General features: G+C 42.9%; 1 protein-coding gene across 3 annotated transcripts in view; it reads left to right on the plus strand.

The window, feature by feature from the left end:
• The window catches only part of LOC311092511 (poly(rC)-binding protein 3), a gene marked incomplete at its 3' end in the record, with an annotated part of 35,853 nt that overhangs the window by 9,378 nt on the left and 11,215 nt on the right, over positions 1-15,260 (plus strand). For 2 of the 3 annotated variants that reach the window (XM_084129276.1, XM_084129277.1), the window contains exons 2-10: positions 6,959-7,119; positions 7,426-7,449; positions 7,641-7,673; positions 7,755-7,871; positions 7,981-8,112; positions 8,338-8,466; positions 9,535-9,681; positions 10,656-10,697; positions 10,969-11,044. In XM_084129276.1, coding sequence (XP_083985402.1) covers positions 7,045-7,119; positions 7,426-7,449; positions 7,641-7,673; positions 7,755-7,871; positions 7,981-8,112; positions 8,338-8,466; positions 9,535-9,681; positions 10,656-10,697; positions 10,969-11,044 — 775 coding nt within the window. In that variant the 5' untranslated portion in view covers positions 6,959-7,044. The remainder of the gene's footprint in view (positions 1-6,958; positions 7,120-7,425; positions 7,450-7,640; positions 7,674-7,754; positions 7,872-7,980; positions 8,113-8,337; positions 8,467-9,534; positions 9,682-10,655; positions 10,698-10,968; positions 11,045-15,260) is intronic. The other variant, XM_084129278.1, reaches the window with a different exon arrangement.

The following is a 15,260-nucleotide window of genomic DNA, read 5'->3' on the forward strand; positions in this document are numbered from 1 at the left end:
CGCCCGCTTCTGCCATCCCTTGTGAGCGGCGCAGTTTGCGCGGCTCGAACAGAGGGAGAGGAAGCTCGCTCCGAGACCGTCCGCTTCTGCCATCCCTTGTGAGCGGCGCAGTAGCGCGGCTCGAACAGAGGGAGGGTGTCTATCTCATTCGCCTCATCCCCTGACGCGGCGACGGCGCGGGCGAGAGCCGGCGGTTGAGCGGACGGGAGGGGGGGAGGGGGGGAGGGGGGGAGGGGGGGAGGGGGGGGCGGAGGGGGGGCGGAGAGGGCGAGAGAGAAACTCGAGGGAGAGGTTCCGGCGAGCTCCTCAGTCACATCAGTCTCCGGTGGTCTCTGCGAGCGGCGCTTCTTCTTGCGCGGCCCGGCAGGGACAGGCGGAGCGACAGCTTGGTCGACATTGAAAGTTCTTCGCACTCGGGGCAGTCACACTATTCTCACTATTCCTTTTCCCCATTAAAAATAATGTGCCATTCAGCCCTGTGTGATCCACTCTCAATCTTGTCATAACAATTTCCTCACGCCTGTTCTTTTCCATGTAATTCTTTATACTGACATTTTTTTGTATTTTATAAAATCTCCTACCTTTCCTGTCTTCCTCCCATCGTTTCTGCCATATTTCAAGACCTTTCCTTTTAACCACTGCTTTGCCTTCACCTTTTCCTAGTGGAATTGTAATTAGAATTACTTTTAGCAGTGCCTCTTTGGCCAGTTTATCTGCCATCTCGTTCCCTTTAACCCCCTCATGTGCTGGCACCCAACAAAACTGAATATCTATACCACCCCGATGTAATCTAAATAAACTGTTAAAAAGTTCTATTAGTAGATCCTCTCTTATTGATGTTACTGCCTGAATACTTTTAATTACGAATCAGATATTCAGCCTGTGAGCCCTCGTTATATACACACTGGCCACACCCATCTTGACGGTTGGAAGGGTGTGGAGGGCGCAAAGCGCCCTCATTGGAGGCCACGTTTCACGAGGCTCACTGATAGGCTTAAGCAGTTGCCGCCGAGCAGCCAATGAGCACGCTTATACAGCCTGCCTTGGTCTGCCGCACTGCGTTGACAATGAATACAAAATTAAGGATAATTTTTGGCTTCAGATCTCGAAGAAAGAAGACTTTCCCGTAGCGTAAGCAACTTATGCAATACGAGAGAACCTCTCGTAAGAGAACAACATTTTATTTGATACACATATTACCTTTTATTTCATTCAGCCACCTGAGCCATGAAATGATGCAGCCACAAGAAAATGATGTCCTGCTGATAAACTTGGCTAATGGCATACAAAACACACACAATTCCTTAATTAGCGACTATCCTAATCTGTAAGATCAAAGGCTGCTGTAGTAATACTATATCATTATTTCATGATATTAATAGCTTTGCAAAATACATATTTGTGATTTATACATTGTTTGCAAGAAAATTTACAACGCATTACTTTATATTTATGGACATATTTAGTGATTTAGCTTTCACCAGGCACACTCTGAAAAATAAAAGGTTCTAAAAGGAAGTTCTTCACCATCAATGTGTCACAATTATGTTCAGGTAGTTTCACTTTCATGGACTTTTAGGTTGTTTATTGTCTTTTTCCTGTCCCCTTTGTTCTAGTTTTTCTGCCAGTCATTTGTCACTATGGATATTCCTTTAATTATCACAGCTGATCATTATTGAGTTCGTTATCATTGAGTATTTAAGTTCCTCATTTGTTTTCTGTCTTTGTTTGGTATTTGCTATGCATGCTGTCGCAAGTTGTTTGCATCTGTTAATAAACCTTGTTACTATTTTGAAACTTTTAACCTGCCTTCATCATCATCATCATCATCTTTGGCATCTAAACATTACAGAATACCAGACCTAAAAAGGATTATGGCTCAAGCCAAACAGTTTATTGCCCTTGCCCGTGCTGGGCTTCCATTGTTTGAATTTTCACTTTTGCCAGATCACCGAACGGACTTTGATAATGGCACTTTAAAGTCTCTTTTCTTGATTGGGGATCTGATCTGAAGGAGGAAACATGGAGAGAAGCAGTTCTCCAGTGTCTGCAGTGTGCCTACCCCGAACCCAAAGCCCACCACGCAGCCAAGCCCAGAGCCCAGCCAGCCACCCTCCATGCCGCAAACAGATTACAAGCTAGAGCCCATCGCAGATGGGGAGCTTATGTCCGCCACAGACCCTGGGCCAGAGCCAATGCCCACTAAGGAGCCTTGGCCTGCAACCACATCTTCTGTGGAGCCAGAGCCCCAAAGTAAGTCTGACCAGGTGTGTGACAACATCCGTGACAGAGGGGACATTGGTGGAGCTGAACACTGACGAGTGCTTGATAGACTGGGAAATGGAGGTACTGCTTTCCACCCTGCCCTGTTTTATAACTTCTGAATCTTTATCATCGCTGCTGGTCCTGCCCAGCATAATGCCTTTTTCATTGTCTTGTATTGAGATGGAGTTATCATCGCTGATCCTGCCCAGCCTCCCTCTCCCACCTCCACTGCATTATTCAGCAAGTCCGTTGGTTCCCTTCAGCCCATCGACTTCTCCCCTAACACCATCCCATTGTGTGGTTATGCCTCAGGTCTTCCGGTCACCAACTTCATCCAAGCAAGTGGATCCCCTGGCTCCGTCTCCAGCCGCTAATCCTGTCACTCCATCTTGGTCCGCAGTCCTGTCGGTTCCACCTTGGCTCCTCCCTCCCTCGGCTCTTCCAGAGACTGTCGTCCATACGGCTCCACCTTGGTCAGATGTCACCCTGCCTGCGCCACGGACTTTCAAGCCATCTGCTGTGCTCCATCTCTCCACCCCTTCGCCTTCAGCGGACTCTGCCTTCCCTCCGGGTATGCAGCGGCTCCACCTCAGTCTCCTGGACCATCGTGAGTCACGGCCATCCATCCCGATCTTACGGCAATTCGTACAAATTTTACGAGGTGACTAATTCGTACGAATTCATACGACCTCACTCGTACGATTTTTGCTAAATCATAAATATTTTACGTGTTGCCCAATTCGGATGAATTCATACAAATGACCTACCCCTAACCCCGCCCCTAAACCTACCCATCACGTGGGTTTAGACAAATCGTACAAGTGAGGTCATACGAATTCGTACAAATTAGCCACCTTTTATCACTTGTACGAATTGGTCGTGAGATAGTGTTGGGCCATTCCCATCTGCTCTCCGTCTGCACCCTGGACTCCACTTCCTATGGCTTCATCTCTGTTAGTAGTCCCCCGGGTGTCGTCAGCCAAAGCTCCACCATGGCTCCTCCCCCCGTTGATTCCACCTTGGGCAATCGTCCTGGGATGCGTTTCCCGAAAGCATCGTTAGCCAATTATGGTCGCAAGTTTCGTCGTTATCAACATAGTTCAACGAGTCGTGTTTCCCGAAACCATCGTTCTAACGAACATTCACAAACAGCATTGCAAAGTTGTGTGGTTGGAACAACAGCTCTCGATCTGTGGTTAGAAGCATAGTTTCTTGTTTTCATGACATGTGGACTCAATAAATCCTTATCTTGAGCAAAATATGCAAGCTGACATTCAGTGCAATCTGTATCTTTTATTTAGAATACATACAAATGTAATTTGTCGTTTAGTTTGTCAAGAGATTTAAAGCACCGTTTTTGAAGAGTGTGCATGTGCGAACGTGTATGATTCACTATGATTGAATCTGGAAATAAAGCAAAATAACAGAAAAATGAGAGTCCTCAGATGCCATGTCTGTAATTTATAGCAAAACATCTAGCATTAATTCGATCTCAGACAGATTCATTAAAAGAAGTTATTACTCCACCACCTGCATGACATCATTAACCAATGTGGTTGAATGACCAATTTGCGACAATACGGTTTCGGGAAACAGTCGTGACTAGCTACTTGATTTCTTCAATGATGCATCGTACTATGGTAGTTAAGCAGCGAATTACGTTGTTGTATGGGAAACGCACCCCTGGCTGTGCTCTGGTGTACCACCGGGCCACTCCTCCCATACTCACCTCCCTGTGGAGGTCTCAACCCTTGTTCCTTCGAGGAAGGCGTTCAGTCAAGATTTTTTTTCAGTTAGCTTTACTTCATGGACTTTTAATTTGTTTATCGTCTGTTTCCTGTCTCCTTTGTTCTAGTTTTCCTGCCCGTCATCTGTTACCATGGATATTCATTTAATTATCAAAGCTGATCATTGAGTTCCTTATGTGAGCTCCTGTGAAAGTCAGGAAGAAGAGTGGCAGACAAAAAGCACCTTGGAGAAACTCAACAGCAGTGCAAAATATGAGAAGACAATGCAGAAAAGCAGAGCGCATGTGGCGGAAGACAAAACTTGTAGTCCATTATAACATCTACAAAGACAGCATCCATGCTTTCAATATGGAACTAGGCAAAGCTAGACAGACTTTCTTCTCAAATATTATAAACAGCAATTTAAACACACGCACACTTTTTGCTACTGTAGAGAGACTGAGTGAAATGAGAGACTCCCAGTGAAATGCTCTTAGACAGCAAGTGCAGTGAGTTTGCTTCTTTCTTCTCTGAGAAAATCAATAATATCAGAAAGGTGATCAGCACATCCTTGAGTTGCGCTTGGGTCAGACAGATCAGACCACCTGAGAAAGTAGTTACTTTGTCTGATTTCAAAGAAATTGATGGCAAAATTTTGGAAGAAACCGTACAGCACCTTAAAACATCAACCTGCGCTCTTGACACACTTCCCACATCTATTTTCAAAAGTGTGTTAAACAGTTTAGAAGCAGATCTTCTAGAAGTGGTAAATACCTCACTTCTCTCTGGGAGTTTTCCAAACTCCCTGAAAACTGCAGTTGTCAAGCCCCTCCTGAAAAATAGCAATCTGGATAAGACCATATTAAGCAACTATAGACTGATCTCAAATCTTCCTTTCATAGGCAAGATCGTTGAAAAAGTTGTCTTCAATCAGCTGAACAAATTCTTAAGCTCGAATGGATACTTTGACAATTTTCAGTCTGGTTTCCGACCGCACCACAGCACAGAGACAGCACTCATAAAGATAATAAATTATATTTGCTTAAATACTGATACAGGCAAATTATCAGTGCTGGTACTACTCGACCTCAGTGCTGCATTTGACACTGTCGATCACAACATACTTCTTAACAGGCTGGAAAACTGGGTCGGGCTTTCTGGGATAGTCCTAAAATGATTCACGTCATACTTCGGAGGGAGAGGATATTATGTGAGTATAGGAGACCATAAGTCTGAGTGGACATCCATGACATGCGGAGTCCCTCAAGGCTCAATTCTTGCACCACTCCTGAGTCCTGTTCAACCTGTATATGCTCCCAATGAGCCAAATAATGAAAAAGAACAAAATTGCTTACCACAGCTATGCAGACGACACACAGCTCTACTTAGCCCTATCGCCTAATGATTACAGCCCCATTGACTCCCTGTGCCAATGCATCGATGAAGTCAACAGTTGGATGTGCCAAAACTTTCTTCAGTTAAACAAAGACAAAACTGAAGTCATTGCGTTTGGAAACAAAGATGACGTTCTCAAGGTGAACGCATACCTTCACTCTAGGGGTCAAACAACTAAAAATCAAGTCAGGAATCTTGGTGTGTTACTAGAGTCAGACCTTAGTTTCAGTAGTCATGTCAAAGCAATAACTAAATCAGCATACTATCATCTGAAAAATATTGCAAGAATTAGATGCTTTGTTTCCAGACAAGACTTAGAGAAACTTGTTCATGCTTTCATCACCAGCAGGGTGGATTATTGTAATGGACTCCTCACTGGCCTTCCCAAAAAGACCATAAGACAGTTGCAGCTCATACAGAACGCTGCCGCCAGGATTCTGAGCAGAACCAGAAAATATGAACATATCACACCAGTCCTCAGGTCTTTACACTGGCTCCCAGTTAGATTTAGGATTGATTTTAAAGTATTATTACTGGTATATAAATCATTCAATGGCCTAGGACCTCAATACATTGCAGATATGCTCACTGAATATAAACCCAACAGATCACTCAGATCATTAGGATCACATCAGCTAGAAATACCAAGGGTTCACTCTAAGTATGGCGAGTCTGCTTTTAGCTATTATGCCAGCCGCAGCTGGAACCAGCTTCCAAAAGAGATCAGATGCGCTCCTACAATAGTCACATTCAAATCCAGACACAAAACACATCTGTTTAGCTGTGCATTTAATGAATGAGCACTGTGCCACTGTTCGTCCGACTGATTGTACTGTACTGTATTTTATTTTATTTTTCTAAACTGTTTTAATTATTCTTATTTCTTTTTATTATTTTAATTTATTCTATGTAAAGCACTTTGAATTGCCATTGTGTATGAAATGTGCTATATAAATAAACTTGCCTTGCCTTGCCTTATCATTGAGTATTTAAATTTCTCATTTCCTTTTTGCCTTTGTCCGGTATTGTTGGTGTTTGCTATGCACTCTGTCTCGAGTTGTTCATTTCTGTCAATAAACCTTTTTACTATTTTGAAACTCTTGACCTGCCTTCTTCATCTCTGGAATCCAAACGTGACACAGTGCCAATAAAGGACATTTACTTTTAAGAGTGTATTATAAACTCCACTGATGTTAACCAACCAAAACTTGGCCCTGCACTCTTCCATTTTTGGTTCCCCAAAGAACCTTTCAGTTCTAAAATAAAATAACCATTTTCCACTATAAAGAATCTTATGTGCAATGGAAAATGAATGATAAAGGTTCTTCATGGAACCACTAATGCCAGGAAAGCACCTTTATTTTTAAGAAAAATAACATGGGATTTCCCATTTATACATGGGAAGATGTATAAAAATTGACATGACTCAGATGTTACTCTTTTTACTCCATAAAATGCTTGTTTCTCTGATTTCTAATAATACATTTTAATCTGCTTTTGTTTCAAGATGAAAATATTAAAAATGAGCATTTAAGGTTTTGTTTGTGTGTTTGCTTCTTTTGAACTTTTAGGTGACTGTGTGGTGACCACTGGCCCCTGCATTTTTTAACTGCTCCTGTAAGATCCTAAGTCATTCACCCAATCCTAAATCCTCACCATGGAGCCCAACAAAGTGCAGTCTGAAGGAGGGCTCAATGTCACTCTAACTATTAGGCTCCTAATGCACGGCAAGGTAAAAGAACAACATGCACCTAATCTAAAATTTCGATATACAAAATGTACTGCTTCATGTTAATACATCTTCCAGTGATAAAGAACAGATTGTGGACACAGTATGTTTTGTAAGAGGACGAAAAGGCCTTAATATATAGATCTAGATCAAAAATCTGATATGATCTTTGCAATCACAGGAACCTTTTTTAGGGCTCTTTGGTTTTACATATGTGTTTTATGCTCCCCATACATGTGTTAGTTAGGCTGCACAATAATTGGATTGTAAGTTCGTAATTACCAAACACATTCTCTTTTTATCTTGCAGGAGGTTGGCAGCATCATAGGCAAGGTAAATTGCTACATTCAGCAACCAAGTCAATGCTTGCAAACCCTTGAGTTTGTATCATTCAGTTATTAAATTAATGAATGGATTTTAACATGTATTTAGCAAAAATGTCGATTTGTATAATCATTAACAGTCTGTGTTTTATCAATGCATTAAACAATACAACGCACAATTAAACAATGCATTCTTTTCAGAAAGGGGAAACTGTGAAGAAGATGCGTGAGGAAGTAAGTAATGATACAAATAATTTTATGTGCTGTGATAAGTGCAACATGGTTATTAAAAAACTATACAATCTGTTTCTACAGAGTAGTGCACGCATAAATATTTCAGAGGGGAACTGCCCAGAGAGGATAGTTACCATCACAGGACCCACAGATGCCATATTCAAGGCCTTCGCCATGATCGCATACAAGTTTGAAGAAGTATCAGACATCATTTTTGAATTAAAATGTTATATTTACAATTAAAGCCCCAAAATAAGTTAATAAAAACTGTAACAGTAATGGTAACTGATATTTTGGTTGTACCCAGGATATCATTAACTCTATGAGCAACAGCCAGGCCACAAGTAAGCCTCCAGTGACCTTGCGCTTAGTGGTGCCGGCCAGTCAGTGTGGCTCTCTAATTGGGAAGGGGGGATCCAAGATCAAAGAGATGAGGGAGGTATGTTTAAACTTATAACTTCTCTATTATCCACACATTTTATAAAGTGCATTTTATTACAATGCATCCAGTGGTATATCCAAACAATGCCATCATTCTTCAACAACTACAACTTCAAAATTCTAAATGTTACCATGCCTTAGATATACAGGAACGAGTACAGTATGGTACTTTCTGTGTGCTAGGGGTCTCTATCCTGGCTGATTGTGCTGTGCTTTTCTCCAGTCTACAGGGGCTCAGGTGCAAGTGGCTGGAGACATGCTGCCCAATTCCACTGAACGGGCAGTCACGATCTCAGGTGCTCCAGAGGCCATTATCCAGTGTGTGAAGCAGATCTGTGTGGTCATGTTGGAGGTAAGGAAAATACCAATTACAGTGGTTTTGAGGTAGAAGGAATAGTTCACTCAACTCTCGTTGTCATTCCAAACTTGTATGGCTTTCTGTTTTCTGTGGAATACAAAACAAGATATTTTTAAGAATGTTTCAGATGGTTTTGTCAATGGGGTACAAAACTTTCATGCTACAAAAATGAGATAAAAGTACAGTAGTGTGAACATATCGAAATGTAACTCTTATTCATTCTCAAATCAGATCCAAACATTGATCAGTGCACACATAAACAGACTGAATTAAATATTGTGACAGAAAAATCAACTAATGCCAAACCTTATTGGTTCTTGGCCATCATGTTGCCAGACATCATGGAATGCAAGAATCAAAGAGGTTTGATGTTGATGTATGGATTCATTTCACGGTACGGTACATTTCACGATTCATTTCACGGTACTCATCTGTACGGCCTTTTTTGGAATTTGAAAGGTTTGGACCCCATTAACTCCCATAGTATAGACAAAAAAGCTGAAACATTCTTCAGAATAGCTTATTTTGTGTTTTGTGGGGAAAAAAAATCATTAAGGTTTATCGCAACATGAGGGTGAGGAACTGATGACATATTTTTTCATTTTTGGGTGAATTATTCCTCTACAATAGGGAATCTTTTTAGTTTTTTGACACAGATTTACAGTAGATGTTCAGATTGATATTTCAGCATCAAAGAGAGAGTTAATTCATAGTCTCATTTTGGTAACCATGTAGTCTTGTATTACAAATATTCCACTACTTTTTTATCAGCCAAACCCCTTAGATGTAAAAATAAAAATTGACGGACCCCGAGATTATTATTATTATTTTTTTATTTTTTTTCCGAGATATTTCAATAATTTAACAACACATTTGCATGTTTACTGTTTTCTGACATTTGATATAATTAATTATTAGCATTTCAGAAACTCACAAACCCTCTGCAGTTCCCTGAACCCCCTGTTTGGGAATCCCTGATCTATTACATTTCTATTAAACTCTACCCTCACTTTTCTTTTTTCTCAATTTCCATCTTTATTTAACCTCCCCAATCCATGCCAGTCCCCACCCAAAGGTGCTACAATTCCATACAGGCCGAAGCCTGCCACTGCACCAGTCATTTTCTCTGGGGGCCAGGTAAGAGCAGACACACTGACAGCTCCAGCCACAGCCAACCTCAGCTTGTTACTGCAGCATCAGCCTCTGCCTGTAAGTATGGTCAGAATATACACTACGACTACAGACAATTCCAAATTCGTGAGCTTAGAATTATAAGGTTCTATCTCCGTTTAGGGTAGTTCCGAGATATTGAGCATCAAAGTTTTTACATCCCAGCTGGCAAAACTGAGATGGAACCTTTTTATTTTATTAATAACTACTAACAAAATATTTTTTTACAAAAATAACACCACACAGGCATTAATAAACACCTAATGGATCAGATTATGTCAAAAACTCAATTTCGACCAAAAGTGGAGATAGAACCTTATAATTCTAAACTCACGAATTGTAAATAATTCCAAGTTGTAAACAAGTATTCATATTCCTATGGGGCAACAAATGTAACCTGGCAATTGGATTAAATTAAACACTTAAAGAAATTCTGACAAAATACTGTTACATTTTAATGCAATTTGTACACAGAAAGACAAAATCCATGTAGTTGGATTTAATCAACAGATGAAATGTAATGTGAACACTTTTTTGTGCACAAAATCCTAAATCTTCCTTGCATTTCATGTACATAAGTCAAGCCAAGTTATTTATTTATAGTGCTTTATACAATACAGATTGTTTCAAAGCAGCTTCACATTAATAAACTAGAAAATAACAAGTGTTAATGTTGTAAAATTCATTAATTATGAAACAAAATCAAGCTGTAAAACATTCACCCTTCTGTGCACAAAATGGAAGGAACTAAATCCATTGATGACTTCATGACGACTTTATATTTTCAATGCAGACAAAATGTATTAAATTGTAACTTTTTTTGTTATGAAATTTTATATTTCATGTCACATAGTTCATTCAGTCCATGAAATTAATTGCCCCATGCATGTGTTCCACTCATAATATTTAATTATCATTGAACATATAACAAATAATAAAAAAAGTGTATGTTCATTTGTCTATGTACATTGATAATGTTTGAAAATTCTCTTTCCTTTCCATTTCCGTCTAAGACCTACACCATTCAGGGCCAATACGCCATTCCACACCCAGACGTGAGTAAAATGTACCTTCTAATCCTTCATCCCTCTTTAGCGTAACATTCTTGTTACCTTTGCTTTTTCTTTTTCATGACCTGCTTTATTAAAATTCATACAATTGATAGGTCAATTTTTATGTGTTTTCAATAGAAGGCAGTCATACGTGAGATTTCTCACAGCTTCCCCTTGTTAGTTTCTAGATGAGTTTGTAAAGGTCCAAACAGGACTCCTTTATTTAATGATAACTTCTTAGGTGTACTACTGACCCTCCTCCCTCCCCCCGCAGTTGACAAAGCTCCATCAGCTGGCTATGCAGCAAACCCCCTTTACCTCCCTCGGACAGACCACCCCCGCTTTCCCTGGTACGTACCCAACCCTCCCGCTACACACCCTTCACTATATACCTGTAGGTCTTTCATTCACTTTCTTGTTTTTCACTCTTCTCCCCCTGGATGGGTAACTTGACAATCCATCATATACTTTTCATTGCATTTAAGATTTAAATTTACTTAAAGGTACACTATGTAACTTTTTTACAAAAAATTATTTCATAATTTTAATATTTAAATAATGAGTAAATACATCATCAATCCCTTCCAAAACGTGTTTTTGTCTTACCCTGATTCACTATGGTAAGCCTATTATAAGTGTTTATACTTTAGACCTGTCGGGGTGCACTTGCCCGTGCATTTCTCGTCACATCTCTAATAAAAGACATGTTGCTCTAGCTACTTTGACTCAAAGACTTTACATAAACAAAGATGGTGCACTCATTTTACTTTTGAAAGGAAGAAAGTGCAACACACAATATTGCGGAATAAGTCCCGCCTTCTATCTAAAAGAGCCAATTGCCGATCTGTAAAGTCATCGCATCACTGCAGCTGCCAGCTCCAGTCAGTATAGAATCATGCTGCGTCCCAATTTGCCTACTTATACTAGGGTGAACTCAAGTTGATTGGTTGATTGGTTGACAGGTTGACCCAATCAACCTGAATTCACCCCTACGCCCTAAAAGTATGTAGTTTTTGTAAAGAAAAAGTACATACTTTTGAGTGTGTAGTAGTATAGACAAGCTTTGGGACATACTGCTCGTTATAATTGCGTCTTTAACGTATAGCTCTGTCACTTAGTTACGTGCATCCTGTCACTGTGTAAACTGCCCTGTCAATCATCTTGACACAGTTAAAGTCCTCCACATTTAATTTAATTTAATCTCCTATCATTTTGGAGAGAAATGTAGTAGCACAGTGATCTGCCAATCGTGAGTCTTTCATGTGGAGAACTCTCGTCATGTGTTTGCAATTTGCATAATGATGCATTTAAAAGTTAATGACCAAATGTATCTTTACAAACGTTCACAATGCTGTTGCCGATGAAATATAATGTGGATAACATAAATATCTTTTCATCAGGTTAGATACTGATTAATAATCACTCAAACACATTTTTGTAAACCTCTACTTAACAGTCGGACTCACACAATCACCATGTTTGTAGTTTTAATCGAATACTCATCTAATGTGCAATGGGTTGTGGGCAATATTAGCCCTTAGAGTGTGCATGGATCTGCATTTCAGGTTCTAACTGGAAAAAGTAGACCATCTAGGTATCCTTGGAATACTCATTTCAAAATACTACAATTTAAGACACACAAATTCTAATTTCGAATACTATTTAGGACGGATAGTATGCCAATTAGAATACAGAATCAGTGTTCTGAGAAGCGCGTTTAAGACTGCACACACGCATTGGCTAGTCTAGCCCAAAAAATATGCTTATGCTGTCTGAGCATAAGAAACGTCTCGGTTACGTATGTAACCCTCGTTCCCTGAGTAGGGAACGGAGACGTTACGTCGGATGACGACGAATGGGGTTTCGTTTAGAAAGCCTATCACCTTCGAGTATATAAAACGAGCCAATGGCAATGAAATGCCATGGGTCTGCGGAATTTACATAGCTTAACTCCGCCCCACCCTGGGGGTATATAAGGAAGTACGCTGGCAACATGCAGATATGTTTCTTCGCTGAGGAGCCGAGACTGAACTCAGGCGTTCCCAGTGGTACAGCGGAAGTGGCAAGGAGACGTAACGTCTCCGTTCCCTACTCAGGGAACGAGGGTTACATATGTAACCGAGACATTCCCTTTCATGGTCACTCCGAGTTATTTCGGATGACGACGAATGGGGTCCCCAGTCTAATCACGCCACGTCGGCTGTCTTCCAGTGCCCTGGGTAAGTCTGAGCTCCCTGTCATGAGACTAACACGGACGAAGGATTCCTACTTAACAAAGGAATACCAAGGTACACTGGGAAGCACATCTCAGAGGAAATATGCAATTATGCCCAGCCCAAGGGAGGGGGGGGGGGGGTTGGAATACACATATGACCCAGAGGGGCTGCATATGAAGTAACACTGGGGTGTCCAGCCGCAGGTGGAATATTTCAACCCCAGGGGTGGCAAGGTAGCTTGCCGAGGGAAAGACACATGCTCAGAGAGGCTTACAGTGGAAATACACATGTGGGGGTCGCCCAGAGGGGGAACCATGCACATGGAGGCACCTAGACAAGCGCAAAAGCTGCCAGTGGCATAACTCTGGCGTTGACGTAGACAGTGCTGGAGGAGACTCAGGGCTTATTAGGCTCACCTGAGGAAATATCGCACGTATCCCGTCCGTGGAGAGGAATGGCGAGCAAGCGAAGACACCTGAGCAGAATCTAGTACCGGCTAGTTGAAGCGAGTACATGAGAAGAAACTGGCTCCACTCGGAGATTATAGAATCTCGCGAATGTGATGGGTGTCGCCCAGCCTGCAGCTCTATAAATGTCTGTTAGCGAGGCGCCATGCGCTAGAGCCCAAGAGGATGCCACACTCCGGGTGGAGTGGGCTGTCACACCAAGGGGGCATTGTCAACCTTGCTGCTGGTATGCCAAAGCAATGGCGTCCACTATCCAGTGAGACAACCTTTGCTTGGAGAGAGCCTTTCCCTTCAGCTTCCCACCATAACAGACAAAGAGCTGGTCTGAGGTCCTGAAACACCGCGTTCTGTCTACGTAAGCATGGAGGGCGCGTACTGGACAGAGCAGTGCCAAGGCTGGGTCTGCCTCCTCCAAGGGCAGCGCTTGCAGGTTCACCATCTGGTCTCGAAAGGGTGTGGTGGGAACCTTGGGCACATATCCAGGACGGGGTCTCAGGATCACGTGAGAGTTAGCCGGCCCGAATTCCAGGCATGCTTCATCAACCGAAAATGCCTGCAGGTCCCCTACCCTCTTGATGGAGGCCAATGCAACCAGGAGCGCTGTCTTAATTGACAGGAACTTAAGCTCCACTGATTGCAGAGGCTCAAAGGGAGCACTCTGCAGGGCAGTTAAAACCACTGAGAGGTCCCAAGAGGGTACGAGGGGAGGACGAGGAGGATTCAGTCTCCTCGCTCCCCTCAGGAACCTGATGATCAGGTCGTGCTTTCCCAGAGACTTACCATCAACTGCATCGTGATGTGCGGCAATGGCGGCAACATACACTTTCAGGGTGGAGGGAGACAGCCTTCGCTCCAACCCTTCTTGCAGGAAGGAAAGCACGACACTGATCGAGCATTTCGTGGGTTCTTGATGTTTAGAAGAACACCAGTTGACGAAGAGGTTCCACTTCAACGCGTAGGCATGTCTCGTGGACGATGCTCTAGCGGAAGTGATGGTAGCCACCACCGCTGGTGGTAGGGTACACAAACCTGCCTCGTCCCGTCCAGGAGCCACACGTGGAGGTTCCAAAGATCGGGACGAGGGTGCCATAGGGTGCCCCGTCCCTGAGAAAGCAGGTCCTTCCTCAGGGGAATTGGCCAGGGAGGTGCTGTCGCGAGGAGTACTAGTTCTGAGAACCAGGTCCGGTTGTGCCAATACGGGGCAACCAAAATGACCTGCTCCTCGTCCTCCCTGATCTTGCGCAAGGTCTGCGCAAGAAGGCTCACTGGGGGAAACGCATACTTGCGTAGGCCCCGCGGCCAGCTGTGCGCCAGTGCATCCGTGCCGAGCGTGCCCTCGGTCAGGGAATAATACAGGTCGCAGTGGGACGAGTCATGGGAAGCAAACAGATCTACCTGTGCGTCCCCGAACTGATCCCAAATAAGCTGGACCGTCTGGGGATGGAGTCTCCATTCTCCAGCGAGAGGTCGAAGCCGAGACAGCTCGTCGGCCGCAAGGTTCAGGTCTCCTGGGATATAAATGGCTTCGAAGCGACCTCAGATGCTTCTGACTCCATATGAGGAGGTGGCGAGCGAGTTGCGACATACGGCGGGAGCGTAGACCACCTTGATGGTTGATGTACGCTATTGTCGCGGTATTGTCTGATCGGACTAGTACGTGCTGACCCTTGAGCAACGCACGGAAGCGGTGCAGGGCGAGACGTACAGTCAGCAACTCGAGGCAATTGACATGCCAAAGGCGCTGGGGTCCTGTCCAGGAGCCCGCGGCAGCATGTCCATTGCACATGGCGCCCCAGCCCGTGGTGGAGGCATCTGTTGATACAACAAAATGCCGGGAAACTCGTTCTAAGGGCACTCCGGCCCGTAGAAAACTGAGGTTCATC

The sequence above is a fragment of the Abramis brama genome, assembly GCF_963993115.1.
Source record: "Abramis brama genome assembly, chromosome: 11".
Classification (NCBI taxonomy): Eukaryota; Metazoa; Chordata; class Actinopteri; order Cypriniformes; family Leuciscidae; genus Abramis; species Abramis brama.